Source organism: Apteryx rowi, unplaced genomic scaffold (genome assembly GCF_003343035.1).
Source record: "Apteryx rowi isolate R43461 unplaced genomic scaffold, aptRow1 scaffold_20, whole genome shotgun sequence".
Classification (NCBI taxonomy): Eukaryota; Metazoa; Chordata; class Aves; order Apterygiformes; family Apterygidae; genus Apteryx; species Apteryx rowi.
The window spans coordinates 3,804,154-3,823,408 of record NW_020448308.1 but is presented as its reverse complement, the minus strand read 5'-3'; the positions used below and the strand labels follow the sequence as shown (position 1 = coordinate 3,823,408).

The 19,255-nt window shown below is 44.0% G+C and overlaps 1 protein-coding gene across 1 annotated transcript in view; it reads right to left on the bottom strand.

The window, feature by feature from the left end:
- Positions 1 to 18,992, bottom strand: part of AUTS2 (AUTS2, activator of transcription and developmental regulator) — a 566,981-nt gene extending 547,989 nt beyond the window's left edge. Inside the window, exons 1-3 of the mRNA XM_026063639.1 lie at positions 18,966 to 18,992; positions 16,773 to 16,808; positions 14,745 to 14,954 (exon numbers count right to left, since the gene is read on the bottom strand). Of these exons, the coding sequence (XP_025919424.1) occupies positions 14,745 to 14,954; positions 16,773 to 16,808; positions 18,966 to 18,992 (273 nt within the window). The remainder of the gene's footprint in view (positions 1 to 14,744; positions 14,955 to 16,772; positions 16,809 to 18,965) is intronic.
- Between the last annotated feature and the right edge of the window lie 263 nt (positions 18,993 to 19,255).

Below are 19,255 nucleotides of genomic sequence, written 5' to 3'. Positions count from 1 at the left end.
CCAAGTATTGAAGTAATTAAAACAGATTCAAAACCATCATGAAAAATCTGAATTCTGGAGCATGCTGGATGGACAGAAATGTCAATAATCAGAATGTGGCCAACTCCTCCTCCTCTGCACGTATGCAACTCTATCAGCTGCCAGTGAAATCTTCTTGAATACTCTAAAAGCACTGTTTTTTTTTTTCTTAAAAGGTCTTCCTAGACACAACAACAACAGAAAGCTTTCTTCCGTCTGTCTGTCAGTCGACTGTATTCACTCCAGGTCAAGGGTGAAAGGAAGGACAGAGAGCAAATTGCTTTTCCTCTGCCATCCAACTCAAGCACTTTGCACCGCATTCAAAATAGCTTTTAATTACAGCCTGTATGGCGGCGTCACCGAATGCATTACGATGGCAAGAGCAAGCCTTTAAGAGGTTATCGCACTTCTGTGCTCGTTGCACAACGACACAATAACTCAATGTGCAAAATCCCCCGCTGGCCTAAAACACCCTGAAGGCGGCAGAGCTGGGCTCACCTTTGCCAGCTGAGTCTCTGGACCAAACCTTGATTAAAATCGCACCTTCTTCTGCAGCGCTCCCTCGCGCCGCGCTTCGGGGTGCTCCAGCCACTGCACGCCAGCGATTGGCATGGCCAGGATTTGCAGGAGAGCTGTGAGAAAGCCCGTGCCCCTCCGTTTGTCCCCGTTTCATGAGAACCTTTCCTTAGTTTCATTGGGCTTGGCTCCGAGTCACAAGTTTTATCTTGCATCTCGCACTTCAGGAAACCCAGCCAGGCCTGCCAAGTGCTGCGAGGTTTTCTGTCAAAACTTGGACAAGCTGAAAAGTTTTACATTCTTCTAACTATAAACCTGAAAGCAACTCAGACTTTTATTTTACTCTCAGCTCAAGTTTGGGAGGGTTTCATGACATTCAGCCAATCTGGCCTGAGTTTTCTGCTGGAGGTTTCATTATGAAACTCTAATTCCAAAACAGCGTAATTAATACTTTTATTAATAGTATCTGCAGTAAAAGATTACGGGGCTTGGGAGCGTGGCTCCAAGTGCAGCTCACTGCCCAGTGGACTACACGTGTTCCAAGCAGGAGAAACTGCTTGCTAACAGTAAAGTCAAGGCTTTATCATTGCTGTACAAAGACGGAGATCCAAATGGCAGAGATCACCTCCCAGGCTGGTTTCACGGTTGCTGAGTAGAAGCAACCTCCTCCATGTGACACAGGACACGTTTGGGGTGGAACCTTGGGATCGTTTGGGTTGGCAGGGGCCACCGGGGGTCATCTCATCCAAATGCTGCCCAAAGCAAGGTTAACTTTGGTCCAGCTAGGCCAGGTGGCTCCCAGGTTTGACAGATTCCGAGGATGCAGATCCCACAGCCTCTGGGCAGCAGAGCTCTACCTCTGCGGCAGATCTGGGAGAGAAGGTACGCGTCCCAATTCTCACCAGTTCCATGTTTGTGTTCCTCACAACTTGCTTGGGTTGGCACCGTAACGCAGCGACCGACAGGCACCACATTGCAGTGACCCAAAATACCCCTGCCTGCTGATCCTGGAGGCTAAGCTTGGAAACGGTTGTGGTATCCATTTCCCACAGTCTGCGCAAAGACATTTTCCAGGGGCTCTCAAAACCTGATGAGCCAGTGCTTTAGCATCTGAAGATTAAATACAAGCACGTATAAACAGTGCCACCTTCCAGGACCGGGCAGCACAGAAAACTCAACAACATTTCAGAAATACGGATCAAACGGTGCTTTGCCCATGGGGGTAAGATGCAGCAACACTCGCAGTTGGATTTCAGTTGGATTACTAATGCAAGGAACTGTTACACGCGCTTGCTATGAAGCTCAAATGTTTTTATTAACATAAATGAGCAGAAGTTAGGTTAATAATCTGAACACACCGACAGATGTTCCACTCAACAAACACTTGGCACTGCTGCAGCCAGAACAAAAAGGAAGAAACGCCATCCTGGAAGAGCTTGCACAGCAACACAACCCAGAGCAACAGAGCTCTTGGACCAGGTTACGAAGTTACGTACGCAGAAAAGCCAGGCTATCGCCAAGTGCAAACCTGAAACGGGCCATGTTACAATTCAGCATTGTCTTTAGGCCTGAAAATTTTGCAGTTCATTGGAGAAAAAGATATTGTACCTTCCAGTTTTAAATGCAGACCACAAAAGCCAGGGTGAGTGGCAAGCTGCTTTTATAGCCACGGGGGAAGGGGAAAGGACCTCCATTTCTTTACATCATTAGAAACGCGAATTTAAGGCGTCTCCTATTTTTTTCTTGCTGAATCCAACTTCTGTCCAAGTTCCAGTTTTAAATGCACAAGTGAAGTCTTACTCCACTTAAAATGTCACTATTCCATAAAGACACGGGGTTAGTACAACTGATAAATTTTGGAGGAACTAAGACGAAGACATTCTGGCCTTCAGCAAAAACCTGTTAAAGTCTCATACAACTGTTAATAGAAAAAAGCTTGTATGACAGGGAACACTGCCGGTGAAGAAGTTTCAACACAAGCATGTAAGTGGGCACGGCTGGGCTGGCTGATCTGGGTACTGCTGATTTTCTTATTAAATTGTTTCTGCAGTGTCTTAGGCATGTTTTAGGCACCGCGTTGGAAACCTTCCAATGAATACCTTGGTGCGGGTTTCTTGTCCATACTATTCCCAACTTTAATGGAAACGATATGATTGAAAGCTTGTAAATGAGCTACAATTTGTCTAAGAGGATCTGAAGATTAGAATAAAGTAAGTGAAGATTGGCCTTTTTTTGAGAGAGAGAGAGAGAGAGAGAGACAGAGAGAGACAGAGATTGCATTTGCAGTTCTGTTAGTCCAAATACTTACGTATTTTTTTCTTTCTTTCTTTCTTTCGTTTTAGGGGTAGCAGACCTATACATGTTGAAAATTTAAAAATCAATTCTATATGAACACGAACCGCATGGTTTGGCCGGTTGACGTCTCGGGTCTCTTGGCACCCGCCTGCCTGCAAACGGGCAGCAGCTCCAGCGCAGCCCGCGAAGCCGACTCTCCCCTCCTGCCCGCGGTGTAAAACTCAGCAAGCAAGAGAACCAGATTTTGACTCAATGCCAATAAGCGCCAAGGCAATCTGCACCCTAAATCCCTCTGATTTTTTTACAAACTCCAAACTGCATAAAGTCACTTTGGAAGTGTAAAAAAAAAAACGGCAAGCGGGGAGGGGGCAAGAGGAGCGAAGGACGCAGAATAATAGCAAAATCAAGCGCAGGATGTCTTCGGACTTATCGCCAGTGCGTGTCACCAGCATCATTTTACAAGTTAAATATTTTTCCTCAAGTGCTAATCCAATCTAAACAAGGGGTTGATTCTAAATTAAACAAACTCCACTTTTATCGGTATTAACGAAAATACGTAACGCTAATTGACAGGCGCGCTAACAGCAGCAGCTCCGTAGCCCGCTCTGTTCTCCGAGGCAAAGAAGGAAAGGTACGAGCTTAAATGAAACAAAGCTTTTCCAAGGGAAAAAATCCACAGCAAGGCTTATTTAAAAAACAAAACAAAAAAACAACAACAAAAAAACAAAAAAAAACAAAACCCCCACTTTCTTACACTTCATTGCTTTTAAAGAGTCTTAAAAAAAAAACAACAAAAAACTTCCATTGCATCTCCACTTCTGATTCAATTTGCTGTCAAAGGTCATGAGCTAAAATATACAGTTTACGCTAAAAGCAGGAAGCAGGGTAAGTAATTGAATAACATCAGGAAATGGAAGAATACTGCCATTTTCCTAATGGATATAGTACAAGGTTTGCTCTCTCCAAATTGAATTCAAGGAGCTACTGTAGCAAGGGGTTTATTTTTCTGCAGCTTGAATTTTAGCCTGCGAGGTTTAAAGAAGAATCCTCGTGCAATCAGAAAGGACAAAATACCGCCGCAGCTTTATTTTCCGCCACAAAGATGATCGTTTTGAGGGGAAAGAGAAAACCCCCAGCAACGGTGTCTCAAACAGAACTGGCATGGCAGATTGGCTGTTTAATATACATGGGCTGGAAATAATTCCACTAACTCAGAGCTCTGAATTATTCATGAAAAACAGATTCTCATGATTTAAATTAGAGAGATTTAAGATTACCAGCCTTGGCTCGCTATTGATAGGTATGGTCTCTCTCCCCCAACGAGATGTTACAAGCTCACGTCGTTCTGCTCCAGGAAATGCTTTATGATCATTCCAAAATAGCAGGCAAGAAGCCATTGCATTTATTGCTCCTGGAAATAACACACCCACTGGCACCTACTGTAGACCAATAATATACTATATTATACCGGTAATAATTATACCGGAGCGTATCATTATTATAAAGAAGAAAGTTTGAGGGGGCCGTTTCCAGTATTTATTGCCTACCAAAGTACAAGTTCATTTAAAACATTGGAAGCACGAGCCTTAATTCTGAAAAGAATATCTTTTCATTACTGAATACACTGCAATTTTTACAGGAAACATCAGGCCACCATTTTTGCTTCAAATCTTTCGAAAGCGTTTTGCAATTATTTACCTTCCACCTTCCCCTTCTGCGTATTGTTTCTAATTTACAAACCTAGTGTTACTAACTCAGGTGAAGTTAAACCAAGGTTTTATATCCCTTCCTGATGGTCACACTCCCGTCATGCAGAACGGCACTAATTTTTCAAATAAATTCCACGCTCGGTTGCAGCGGCTACGGTGCTTTGTACGAGAAGCCATTAATATTCATATATCACACAGGTACATAGCCTTTCATCGGAAGATCTCCAAACACTGCGCAAAATCCTCTGATTACGCCTCGTCCCTTGATTAGGAATCGGGAGACAAGGTCTTTATGCCGAAGCGTGATTCACATTGACGACAAAAAGGGGGGGACGAGGGTCGGCGGCTCGCCAGCGACCACCAGGCAGAGGGGCCGTCCCGGTCCTCAGCTCCCATACTCTCTTTCAGGGGTTTTACATCTCAAAGTTGACTAATTGATTTAGGTTACGTTCAGAGACGGAGATTTTCCAATCATAAGAGCTTTTTTGAGCTTTTTATTTGTTTATTTATCTGTAAAAGCCCAAACTCAGCTGCAGCTCCGCTCAGCTAAAACATTAATGCAGCAAGACTTAAATTGATGGGAATAAGCACAGCTCAGCCTAGGTCAAAGCCCAGATCAGAACAAGTGCAACATCTGGGATAACCCGAGATCCAAAGTTCAGAGCAACAGCTTGTGTGGCATAAAACAAAATCCTTGTTCCTCGAATTTTTTACTTTGGCGCAAGGGGTATTGAAACTCAGTCCTTTTTGTAACTATGAGGTTCAGTCTCTGACACACAGTTCCCATTTATTATCAAGAGAAGTGAATATAACTAGCACCAAACCTTGCAAATCAAAAGCAGCATCCCACCCAAATATATCCTTAAATAGAAGGATTAATATCCTTAATATATCCCAAATACATATTTAACAACAGAACACTAAACCGTCGCTATCTTGCCATTTGCTCCAAAACCGAAGCACAGAACACCTGCCTGTATATCTATTTATTTTCTTAAACGCCCGAGCTATTCGCCCTCACCTAGCGAGCCCTATTGAACAACTTCTATAATTAACATCAAAGCAATTTGAAAGCTGCTTGACTTGCTAAAAGCCGGTAAACAAGCAGGAAGCAATAAGGTGCTTTACAAGAGAAGAACATGTGTTAGGGGCAGGGGAGGCTATAAAACTTTAAACAGATTGATTAGTAATTTTAACAGAATCCCCATTTTTATTAACCCACTGCCTGCTTTTGCCTCTTGATTTTCATTTATGAAAGCAGGAGACTTTTTGTTCCACTCTATCAGCATAAAACCCCAAAACGATGAGCCTAGTTGGCAAAAATGGTGAAGGTACCCACAGGTACCTTCACCACGTGTTTGATGCTTCATATGGCTACCAAAAAATCCACCTAACTCTGTGATTAAAATGTTTTGATTTACAATATTTAGACAAAGTCCACCCAAAATCTCTAAAAGAAAAAGTATTAAATACCTTTTTTTTTTTTGAGTTGCACACCTGTTCTCAGCTTTAGTAGTAACTCTGCTAACTGGGAAGGCGAACAGGAATACAGTGTGAGAACGTCGAGGGCTCTGCTGTCAGAGGCACCAGGGGCATATAGCTTTCATATATATATGTGTGCGTGTGTAAAACATATATATATATACACACACACACACACACACACATATGTATACGTATTAAAAAACCCTACTCACCTGCCTGCAAACCAGCGGTTTTCTTGCTTCCTTCTCCTGCAACTCCTTGCAGGATCTCACTAGGCTTAGGGCTGAAGCTTGGTTTCCTGGCAACATTTGTTTTATGCCAGTTTTTGCCCCTGTCATCTTTTGCCAACTTTTCCTTTACCTGTAAAACAATCTTACACCTCGCTGATGTTTGCGCCCATGACACATCTAGAGAGGCAATCATGTTATTGCTCAGTCTTCATTTTGATGCACTGATTAAACTCCATACTGGTGTTTAATCATAACTATGATTAAACGAGGCTAGCAATTCTTTAAATGGAGAAAGTATAAAATTCTATTTCCTTGAAAACAGGTAACCAGAACTGCTCACAGGAATCAGCAGCGTAAGAAAATAGTCGCATTCAGGAAAGTAGGTACGGTTAAAAACATGCTTCTAAGCTTTCCCGATTGGGGTGGACTTCAGTACAGGCTTAGCCGCTTTTAAGGTCAGTTCAAGTTTGTGGCGACACACTTGTACAATCTTTGCAATAGCTGATCCAAATACAAAAATATAATCCTGACTCATGCACTGACATACACTTAAGAATGCAAAATTAAAACCTGCAGAAGTACGTATTTTGTCACAGCCTGTATGGTTCTCTTAACCTTAGGTGTGTACTGCCAGCAACACTGGCTAGCAAAATTGCAGCAACTTGTGCAGCTGAACTGCTATTAAAATTCCTTTTTTTTTTTTTTTTTCTTTCCTTCTTTTAGCAACAGCTTCCCTTAAGGGTAGCTCTTTCATTTTCACTCATCGTAACCTCACTGTATTTTAATACTGAGCAGAGAAAATTGTTCCATGGAAAGGTCAGGACAAAATGACAAGTTTGTTTTGTCCGTTTTACTAGCATATATCGTTATGTAGTAATGGCCCTAACGTGCTCTTTAACTGGTAGTGGAACCGATTCAAAATACCCCTTTGAATTATTAAAAAGTGCAATGAGTTCAGTATAAAAGTTAAAGCTATGTCACATTCTTGCTAGCAGCTGAAACAGAAATGAAGCTTTCCCAGCAAATGTTGGCCATTTACCATGAAAAAGGGATAACGGTAGGCAATGCAGGCTTCCGCTTTAAAAGTTAAAGTTCCACTTCAGTAGGTTCTGGCACAAAGAAAAATAAAAACATCTCTTAATTTTATCAAAAGGGAAAATTCAGACTTGTGAAACCACACCGAATGGAGAATAATCTCCTCCAGAACGATGCCAAGACCATCAATAGGTTCTCTGAGCTTTAGGATCACACGCACGGGTCATTTTTGCCAAAATGAAGTAAAACGCCAGAAGTTTAGAGATGCCCCGCTGATTGCCTGCAGCGGCGACGTGCCCCGGCTGCAGAAGCGGGCAGCTGCTGGGAGCACGGGCAGAGTCCCGGGGCTGCCCAGAGCTGCCCCTTCCCGTGGCCACCATCACCTGCCACTCGTTCTTGACTCGCTACTTCTAGCCCAAAAGCAGCTCTTCAGATCTACAGAAATTACAGCCTCCCACTTCTTCAGAGTAGTTGTAACAGGTCAACTACAAAAGCAGGAGTATTGCCTTTAGTTTACAAGACGACAGGAAAATATCCTACTGCTTTAATTGAAGGAACTACCCTTTTTTCCCTCCATTCTCCTCCCCTTGAAAGGCCAAGCTGCGGAGCCCCTCACACCCATTGGTACGGGACCGGTTCCTCCGAGTGTTGCCGACTTGATGCATAAGAATGTCCCCATGTGTTTCTTAAACACATGGCCTAAGTCTCTCCCTGTTCATCGGTGGAGCTATAGTCCTCAGGAGCTGGACTGTAGGTTACAAAAGCCTACCTAAACTAAGAGTCTTCATCGCCTCAGTGGTGCGACTTGCACACGGTGGTTTGATCTGTGTGCTACTCAGCCTCTTCTCCTCCTTATTCCCAACCAAAGTCCCTGGAAAGATGGAATAATTAAGAACGTAACACTTCTATTCCATAAACGTTTGTACGTCTTAGCTTATAGCTGCCCACTCAACCCACGATGAGCAATCTCAGCTCTCCGGTCTTGCTGCCGCCACCGTGCAGGACCCAACCTGCCCGGCATCACGCCCAGCACCTGGCACGCTCCGCCAGCGCTGGACCTGCTCCCATGTTTATTCCCAAGCAATCCCCTTGCACCTCTCCCCTTTGGGAATATACAGTTTGTGCAGGGGGAAAAAATGAATCGCCAACTAATACAGTTAAGTAATATAGCTTCAACAGTTTACATTTCTCATAATCAATTTGAGGATGACCTGCTGTGCTTCCAGCTAATATAAGGGCAAACTGGTAGGCCAGAAGTCTTGACTTGGATTTAAGCTATTTATTTATATTATAGAAAATATGTATTTTTTAAATGCAGGAAGATTCTTTTTTAATTCAGTGTGGGCACTTTATTATACTGTCTAAATATCAGATTCAGCTATCACTTAAACTAGAGCCTAATTTATCTCCAAGCAGCCTCGGTCAAAATTAATTTTTTGCTGGCTTCCTTATTGGCAACATGCTTAGGAACTTTTAAGACAGCAATTGATTGCATCACACATTTAAAATATGGTTCATTTCCCAATACAGCACATTTAATAATCATTTAAGTTTTCAATTAAAGTAGCGTGCCAACTTGAAAAGAAAAAAGATAATCCTGGGAGACGATAACTGCTCCATGCACAGTCAATTTTTTTTTTGGCTATTATTCTCAAGATAGCTAATTGATTAACAGAATTAGGTTAACCTAAAAGCCACTTTTTTTTTTTTTTTTAATTTTTCATTTGGCATCTGCTGGGGGGTCCTGTTCAACTTGAAGGGTGTAAGCACTGCCCAAAGAGGCACTTTTTTGCACAGGATTACCCGGTCCGGCGATTCGGCGGTATCATCCTCTCCCTCCCGAACCGGCCACCCTTCGGGGCGACCCGAGCTCTCTCCGAAAACACCACCTCCTTTCACGGCTGTGTAAACCGGAGCCAGAAGAGGACGCGAGACGCAGCAGGGTAGCCCGCAAATCAGTGGCAACGGTTGCATCGGGAATAAAAACGCACCGAGGTTGCCTGGTAGGACCTCGAGCCTTCCCTGCTCCTCCTCGGCCATGCAAGCCGTTACCTAGATGAAACTCCATCATGATCCCGACGGATAACTCTTGGTAGCTCTCGCAGGAGGCTCCGAGTCGGATGTTTAATGCAGTAGCATACAGCCAGGATCAAAAAAAAAAAAACAAACCCCAGCCTATTATTAAGCAATATCACGGCACCAAGTCTAAAATATAGGTATTTTCTGCTTCAGCTGCAAGCCAATAAACGCGATATAGCTCCTCTTCAGCTTGAGCACGTACACTCATCCACAGGCGCGGGGCACGGCCAAAACACGGCCCGTTTCTCCCTATTTCATCGGCCCGCCATGCCATTTTGAGCCCAGGGGATTTCCCAGCATATATTTTTAACCTCTCTAGCAGGCGTAACAGCCTTAGCAATCAATTTGACTCATGATTACTATTTCAAACGCAGGCTCGTACCCAGACGGGAAGAAAGCGCACTTTACACAGCAATGTATACAGAACAATAACAGTGCCAGATGGCATAATACTGCGCAGAATTAATTTCACACATGATGTTTTCAAGGTGTTAAAATATGTCACAGCTTCTGCTAATAAAACATCTTCCCTCCCCCTTGCAAGGAAACGCTACGTTCCCGCCAGCCTGGCTTCTACATTATGTGTTTTCAATCCTGATAAGGGCAGCTGATTGCTTGCAAACCTAATTACAGTCAAATGAAAGTCTTTCAGAACCATCATTAGCAATTAGGACCTGCTGGATTCGCAGCGTATCATTTAGCGAGGTGTAATTCAATAGCTTATTGAAAAATTGCAGGTGAAACTGGTGATTATGGGGAAGGGGGGGGACGCCGGCGCCACGTCACGGCAGGCAGAGCTGATCAATGAGCGCAGGTGCTCGCCCCGGCGCGGGCTGCAGCCGGCGTTCGGGACCGGCCCCGGATTTCACCGCAGGCGGCGACTGCTTCCGAAATCCCAGCGTATCTCGCGTACCTCCCACGAGCATCTGCCGCTGTAACACCTGCTCGCGCTGCGGACGTCTGCAACCGAAGCTCACTGCTACTTGCATACAACCCTTTCTATACTTTAAATGCTCTAATCTATTTTTTCCCCATGATTAGCCTCCCCTAACGGGAGTGCCACAAGCTGGGGCAACGTGTCCTTTCACTTCAGTGATGCAGAACCAGACCCCCAGCTGCGTACAACTGGGCCAAGCCCATACATCGAGCCTTGCAAACCTCTCTGCTGTGCTGCCTAAAATATTTTTAGGGCCCAGCTTCTTTCTTGATCTTTGCAGTCACTTAAATCCAATGACTGCAAGTGAAGTCATCCCAAATCGCAGCAGCTATGGAAAAGGAGAGTCAAGCCTTCATCACTCGCTGCGTGCGTATGCGTGCTGTATATACTATACCCAAGGTATCTGACCTCAAATTGTGCAAATATATATATGTTTTCTCCCTGCTTTGCTGCACAGAGTTGTAAGTTGGGAGTCAAAGGACTTGCGCAGTCCTAGACAGCCGCACGTAATCCTTGGAGCTGCTACTTCACTCCCAAAGCCCACCCACAACTTCATTTTCAATTAACAGCTCTCGGAAAAGCGGCGCGGAAAGCAGTTGCTAAAGAGCACTCGGATGTCACCAAAAGCCTGCAAACCCCAACTGTAAATAGCACGTTGTAAATCGCCTGTCACCACCGGCAGCTCGCGCTGGAAGCATGCTGCCGGTGGCCATCAACCCCATCTGCTCCGCTCGCCAGCCGGCCGCACGGCTCCTGGGTGCCCCACGTGACCGGCCACCCCCAGACCGCCCCAGGAACGGCCACACGCCGTTACATCCACGTACGGATTCAGGGCGAGACCGCCAAGGGGATCCCGGGCTTACTTCTGAGAAGGAAAAAGCTTCAACACCTCCCTCCCTCCCCTTTAATTGATTCACGCAATGGACTACAAGGTTAAAGCTAATATATAGTTTATAACGCTTGCAGTCGATGACTGGTGGCTTCTTTTTTCCCCGCTGTTGTTCTCATCTTCCTGTTATCTCAAAATTTACCTCCTAATTCATCTCTCCATCACCAGTCTTCTTCCTTCCCTTTATTCGTCATCTGCCCCTTCTGTCACTCCGTCTCCTTGCTTGCATCCCCACCACATGTGGGACGGGTACCCGATAGCTGCCAGCGTCTTTGGAACCACCTCCAGTTACTAGAGTTGGAGCCTAGCAGCAACTGGCTCTCATAGTACACGCAAGCCAGTTAATACTGCAGTCGTCCACCAAGTGGACATGTGCAAGTGGAGTATTTTAGAAGCACATGCCAGAGACAATCCTTTGCTGGAGGACGGCTTCCAGAGGCGATAAAGAAAATGGAGAGGAAAACAGTGGAGGTAGGAGAAGTCAGTGTCCTCTGGTGCTTCCAAAACACACGCCCACTGAATCAAGGATCATCCTTCCCTGCAACGCACAAAATAGCTCTTCCACCCTTCCTTCCGCAATCAAAATTCATCGTTTCCTAGCACGCCCCGTTCTGCTCACACCTTGGGAAGCAAAAACACATTCAAAACCACTGCACTGTTCTGTCATCCTTTTTCCTATTCGGAAGTGCTCACTTTAAGATTTCCACACCATTTTTCAAGAACATACATAAAAACATGCCATCTACCAATTAATGTAAAGGAAATTAAATTTAAAAGGCTGGAGAAATATTCTGATGAGTCTTATGTTTGCTTAATGCCAACTAAAATTTCCTTGAGGCATTTAATAAGTACATTTATAAAAGCTCACAAAGCAGGGTTCAAAAGTCTTCTTGCTAGTAAAATATGAGCCTTAATTAACCTACAGTTTCACATTTTCTGGATTTCAATAAACCTGTAGGCATTTCAGCATAGCTGGATAAATACCTGCTCGAATACTGTAAGGATTTTCGCTGAAAACTAATTAGCAGTCCTTCCCAAAGCTGCCTTCAACTAAAGCTGTTTGATGAGGGGAGCTTCATACTGTAAATCCTGTATGCGAGAGTTACTTTCAGCAGATAACAGATTTCGGAGAAAAGCATATCAGACAGCACTGTTAACCACGGGTAAAATAACAAACAGGATCTCCAGGTACAAGACCTTTCCCACCAGGGACAGAGTGCAGCCAAGATTTTGTGCCAGCACGGGAATGCAATGACAGCATCAAGTCTGCATCATTCCATCCAAGTGTAATATTCACACACAACGTATAATTATATATATTTGACAAAGTCGATAAGCAACTTCCAATCGAGAACTTGGACAATCAGCAGGATGGATGGAGGAGGTACGTCTGGGGGGACCACGGCCCACAGGGGACCCACACTGGGGCAGGGACATCCCAAGGAGACCACGACCTGTGGGATACCCGTGCTGGGAAAGAGAAAATGAGTAAGAAGCCAGGAGCCACTGACCCCCGCACCATGGCCTCACCCCCGGGACGGTGCACAACGTGCAGCAAAAACAAGGGAAGGTGAGAGTAAGAATGGGGGAGAGGTGCTGGACTGAAGCTGAGCCTGGTAAAAGCGGAGGAGAGGCGCTTCCCGCAGTGTTTGTTGAATTGTTTATATCATCTTTGTTACCCAACACCCAAATCAGTAATCAAAAGCTTTTCTTCATCAACAATAAATTAAGTGAAATGCCCTGATTCAAGGCTGTTTTGCCCGTGACACCATGGCATTTTTGTCTAAGTGCCAAAGCCACTTGGATTTGTCAGCATCTAAACTCTTCATGAGACTAAAATGTTCTTATCTATGGAGTTGTACTCCAACCATACGTATTAAATGTATATTGAGCAAGATATTTTATTCCCTCTCAGCCTTATCCCTCAGGAATTAAGCAGAGTACTCAGATTTATCAGCTAAAAGGAAAACCATTTTCTGTGACATTTGACAACTCAATACCTTCCAAACTAGTGTATATTTATTCTTAAAAACATAACCTCACAAATAACCTCCATCAGCAGCTAGGCTAATTCTTCATTGCTTAAGTACCAGGCAGAAAGGTTTCACCTGACAGTAGGCTCTGTCATGGGAATCAAATAGTGCAAAAAGTCAGCTTTTATGAAGGCCAGCTCCTACTGCACAAAGCAGATACATTTACCATTTGACATACTAAAAAGGAACAGAGTAAAGAACGCGTATGTGAACACAGAAAATGGTCAAGGGAACACAGCAACCTTTAATACCACCACATCACACAACTATTGCACCAAATATCTCAGAGTTTGCCCATCTCCCTTTGAAATACAAAGTAAATATTAAATTAAATTAGAAGAGAGAACACCATAATAGGTATGGTAGTGCAGAATAGGTGTTTTACAACTTGCTTGCATTGCTGAAGCGCTCTATGCGTTCTTATTCTAGCTCTATATACACTCACGGCTTAAAAATACTAGTGGAAACTCATTTTTATCAACTTCCATAACTTTGATTATCAGAATTGAACGAAAGTCAGCGTACTTGTCATCCTCAGTGTTCCCTCCATGTTCCTGAGCTCACGCAATGAAAAGCAGCAAATTCTCACAGTCTTCCAAAACCAGTTTCTCTACAAAGCAATGTTGGGTTGCACCAAAGATGGAGACTCATTCAATAAACATCAACTATTTCCATTAGAGTTTTAAATCTTGGGTAGAGTCATTAATTATACTCAAACTCAGGTCAAATCTGGCCTCTTTACTGTTACTTCAGACTATGGTTTTGCAGCCCATGAGCCAAATGAACACACAGGTACATGTTATACTTGAAACATCCCAACTCCAGCTTAGCCTTTTGCATACAACAGACACGCACACAAAAAATAGAGATATTTGCTCACTGTAAAAGCAAAATGTTTTTTTTCCTGCCTCCTGCACATCAGAGAAATCACACTTGCCACGTTTTTTTCTTTTTTAAAACACCAGAAACACAACACTCCGCGCAGTCTTGAGTAACGGACCAAAATCTCCAGCCTCCTGGATGCTACGTGCTCGTTCATCCATCACGTGTGCACCACGGCTTCCACCCTAAGAGCGCAGGCGTGTTGGGAAGGCAGAAAGCTCTTGCTCATGGGTATGTGCTCAGTAATCTAGAAGAGCACATGCTGGTACCACTGACATCCTACAAACGAGCTCCTTGTAGGGTAATCAGTCTCAGAGCTCAATTAGTCTTGATTAACAGCCACCCCTCTTACAATTACCTCACCTTGCCCTTGACATTCAGAGCAGGGCTTAGCCGCGTGCCCGGCCAATCTCACTCCCAGCCTCGGCACGCTCGTTCATCAGCTTGAACCCACCATCAACACGCTGCGTTCTTGTCCCTTCTCAACCACTCAGTTCATCTCTCCTCGTACCAGGAGATGGTACCAAATGGGACCCGACAGCCCAAATAAGCAAGGGACCCCACCAACCGGGAAGTCCACTTCGGCAAGCCACGCACCAAAGCCCTCCCTCCTGCAACAGGTAGCTTGTCTCCCACCTGTCTGAGGCCCTTCGGGAATTTCTTCTTTTTCCCCAGGTGCTGGCAAAGATTACGGTCATTCTCGCGGTCGGAGCTGTACTGGTGGTGGGGAAGCCTGTTCTTTTTGGGAAGGTAGGAGAGCCCGTTGGTAAGCGCCTCCCGCTTCTTCTTGGCCAGAGGGTTCTGCCGCTTCTCTACGCGCTCCTGCGGCTTCAGCGCGACGTCCTTCTGCAGAGGCAGGGAGCGGGCAAGGGAAGAGGAAGGAAAAGGCAACCGTTAAAACAGAGATCGCATTTTTTTCCAACCGTTTTCAAGCAGCAGTTTTAGGCAGCGATTTCCAGGGTGTTCTCGAGCCAACGTTACAGTCACCGGAAAAGGAGAAAAGCATCTTTGCTGCAGGCCAGTTAATCAAAAGACAGGCAAATACAATTTGTAAGATTAAGTGAGTGCACACACACAGACACACATACTCCTCTACATTTCATACCAGCAGCCTTATTATTTCCAAATACACCTCATGTATCACCTGAGTATGCACTTAAAAGCCAGTATATGTTCATAATGTTTAAACTAAGAATCGTCTTTGATTTAAGCAAGCCTTGGCCTTTGACGTTTATTTTGACTTATTTCTTATATTTAACACGACAAGGCAGGAACTGACCTAAAGCCAATTAAAGCTAATGTATCTTGATTGACTTCTCTGGAATTTTCTTCAAGCCTGACCTAAGCAGAACATTTCCAAATCTCAGAAAAAAAATCATTCTTGTTTTCAAAAACTTTATTACTGACCCTTCTTTAAACTCCAGAATCAACGTTCATCTATAAAAATATTCAAGTCCAGTAACATAAATGCAAATTTTGTAGCTTAGGCTACAGTTAGTTTATTTGCTTGCTGATAACCTGCAACACACAGAATCTGTGTATTTGCTTTAAATAAGTGTTACTTGAAAATAAATTTTCCAGTAACACAAAATCAAGGGCAGGGGAAGAGGAAGGAATCAGAAGTTGCAGGGTTATCGGCAGAGAAGAAGTAGAAGCCACTGGAGAGGTATAAATTACAGTGCATGTTATGCCTCTATTAAATCTGCAATAGTGCCAAACCATGTCTACTCCAAGAACTTCATATGTAAAACTATGGATATTTCCATATAATGGGCCTATTTCTTAAACAGCATAATACTTTAAGCATACTCTATTAACATGCCTAGTTGCCTTGACCTTCAGGTCCCATGAGAAAAGCTGTCCATATCCTACCATAAAGTACTGTGTGATCTTGTAAGCCTTCATGCTTCTGTTTATTGTCACTTAATATTACAACTGACAACATGACAGTTTCTGAGAAAGAAATTGGTCTATTAGTCCCTTTGTCACATAAAGGTTCAGGTTCAGGAGAATAAAATCCAAACTACAACCCATTTTGCTGCAAAAACATGTCGAAAAGCAAAAATCAGTTTGGCTTTAATTAAAGAACCCTCCCTGAATGCCTATCTAAAACACAAGAGCCTCACAAAGTTCATAACTAGCACCAGTGCGAATATTAATTACACTGAAGACAACCCAAGTTCAAATTTGATATCGGATAGAAAAGAATAATTTTACAAGCATTAAAGAAGGGAGCAAGGGACAGAAGCCATAAGCTTCTTTTTTGAACTTGTCTTCACCAAGACACCATGGGAAGCATCCTACATTTTTCTTTACCAGTGCTATTCATAACAGAAAAATTAGGAGTCCTATCCAAGATCATAAAAGAGCATGACCAGTATTTTGAGAGTCATCTGTCTCTTCTCTGGTCCCTCTATCTGTTAAAAAAAAAAAAAATCAGTAGTAACACTGATCTTTATAATATTTTGAGATCTAGTTATGAAAAGCACTGTACACAAAGCAAACTAAAGAAACAATAAAAAATAAAAAAAGGAAGAATCACTTTTTTGAGCACGTCTTCTGTTCCCTTCCCTAAAAAGGTCTCAGATTTAGACACGTCATAAATGCACAGAGGCAAATTCTCCGGTGTCACGTACGGTGACAGTGACTTCACCCATTCTCAACATCAACAGCTTCATAAAAAGAGCAACCGTAACAACTCTACGCACACATGGACCTGCCAGATAACACAATCCGAGCACCTTGCAGCGATTCCCGCGTCCAGCCCCGTTCCCGTCTGTTAAGCTTTGGGAAAGAAGCTGGGAAATGGAGCAACACTAGTTTCCCCAAGCAACTTTATCAGGGCAAAAAGCACCAGCATCACCACTTGCTCCACGCACTATATTGAAACAAGGAAATATTTGATCACAAAACACACTTGTGCCTTAGGATAACCATCACTGGACTGATGATGATAGATATAAACCAATTTTTTATTTCGTCGGATCAGCATCAAACACCAGTGCTTTACGAACAGCACATTACACCCGTTGCAGGTCTCCTGTTAAACTACGGAGCTAGGATTTGCACTGTGGAAATGCCGTTAGGACGATTCCCTCTGAATGCGAAAGGATGAAGGAGTAATGAAAGGGAAACTTTCTGGAAGAAAAATATTCTGCTAATGACTAAATACCTTCGGTGGGATTTTTTTTTTTTCCTCCCCAGCTAGGGATCTAAATGAAACAGTGGCAGCATTCCAGAAGCTTATAAAACACCTAATGGGGATAACACTGCCATCAAGAAATTACTAGCTTCCATTAGCTTTAAAGAGAGTGCAAGACGGGTCAAAGTTTTGCAGATTACTTCAGGCACATCTGGGATAACCTTCTCCATAAGACCCCCACATTCGAGCCAACGCCACTAACAATTCCATAAAGTTTCATGAATTTTCTGATACACCTAAAGCGAAACTTGGCTAGTGTAAGAACTTGGGATGAAAGAACCTGAGTACAAACCTACAGCCAAGATAAGCGACTCCAGCTTCACGCCGCCTTCTGAAAACTCTACAAAAATCTATCTTCCAGAACAGAGGGAGCAATTTGCAGAAATCTCCAGAAATATTCCTGTCCTACTCGCAGCCAAAGGGAGGAACGGGAGCTCCATACGTATATACCTCGTCATTCTGCAAACCGTAAAAGCAGGCCTTGCATCCAATGCGGTGCATTGGTTTACTACGAAATTTCGATATCAAGATCCATGTTTAGACAACCGAGTTCCTCCAAAACAGCCAGCTGCTTTTCAGTAGCTCATCTCTGCAGAGAAAATTACAGAGCGCTGAGGGTCAAAACCTCGTATTATTGAATTGTAAGGTAGAACCTCTCATTGCTTTCAACAGACACACTGTTTGGCCTTAAAAAAAGAAAAAAAAAAAATCAATTCTTCATCTGCAGACCGGACTGCAGCAGGACACGTTGAAAGAAGAAAAGCTTAGACACGTGCGGATAGGATGCATTAAACCAAGCTGGAATGAAAACCACCGGTCTTGGGACATCGGGGTGAAAGGCTCAACGGCATCCCGAGCATCTCCCCAGCGAGCCGGCTCCCCGTGGGAAGCCAACGGCAGGCACTTCCAGCCCGGAAACGCTGGGAGCTCCACGGCTGCATCCCATTCCCAGCACGCGGGAGCTGCATTTCGGCAATGGCTCCTGCCACCCCGCCTGGGTTAAGGGTGGGCACAGCCGGTCTCAGCGACGGCGGCGCGGGGCTGCCAACCGCTGCCCTGGATAAATCACTTCCCCGCTTTCTGCCCGTGCTGCCTCATCCAATTTTTATCTTTCCGTTGTTTAGATAGGACTTTAGCAGTACCGCGGCACGCCCTAGCACATTAGCTAGCGTAATCTTAATTACGGACTTTAGGCATCGCCGTGATTAAGGTAATAAGCTGTAATTACTCTAAGGTGACAGGGCTGCGCAGACCTTATCTACAGGGATAAGAAGATGTAGCAATATTTCATGTCGAGCTGTATTTTTCAGCAGCTACCCGTGGAGTTGATTCAAATCAAGTAGCAGATCCTGTGAACAATATATTCTGACTTTAATGTAGCTTTTTCTCCTCTCCTGCCAGTGTACAAACCCACACGTTATTAAATAAATCATACAAACATATTAGGCATGGTTTAAAACCATCTTATTCAGAAATATCTTTCATCAGTAAAGTGCCTTAAGTGTATCAGGAAGGTGACTTAAATGTATAAATATGTAATTACATACAATTCAATACAAAAGTGCATTAATATTTATGAGTGTACTGCATAATCTAAAAAATTTCCATTTGTTTTATTTCTATTGGGCACATTAATCAACTCGATGCCACCGTACGTGCCGTAGCGGAGAATCACCACCCATGCCGAACAAATCCCTGCCGTGATAGCAGCAAGCAGGAGGGCTGCTGAGGCCGGCTGGGGTGGCACTGCAATCATCCCGGCTCCCGGGAATATTAAGCAATCGCAATCCAAGCCCCACGTTTGGCAAGGGGAGGAGAGGCAGCATCCTTCGGGACATCAGGTAATTTCACAGAGGTGGAGGCTTGAAGGACATGTCCACTGGGTTCCCACCAGGTGTTAACGTTCCAGGGAGCCGTGCCTGTCACGGCAGAGTCCATTTCCCCT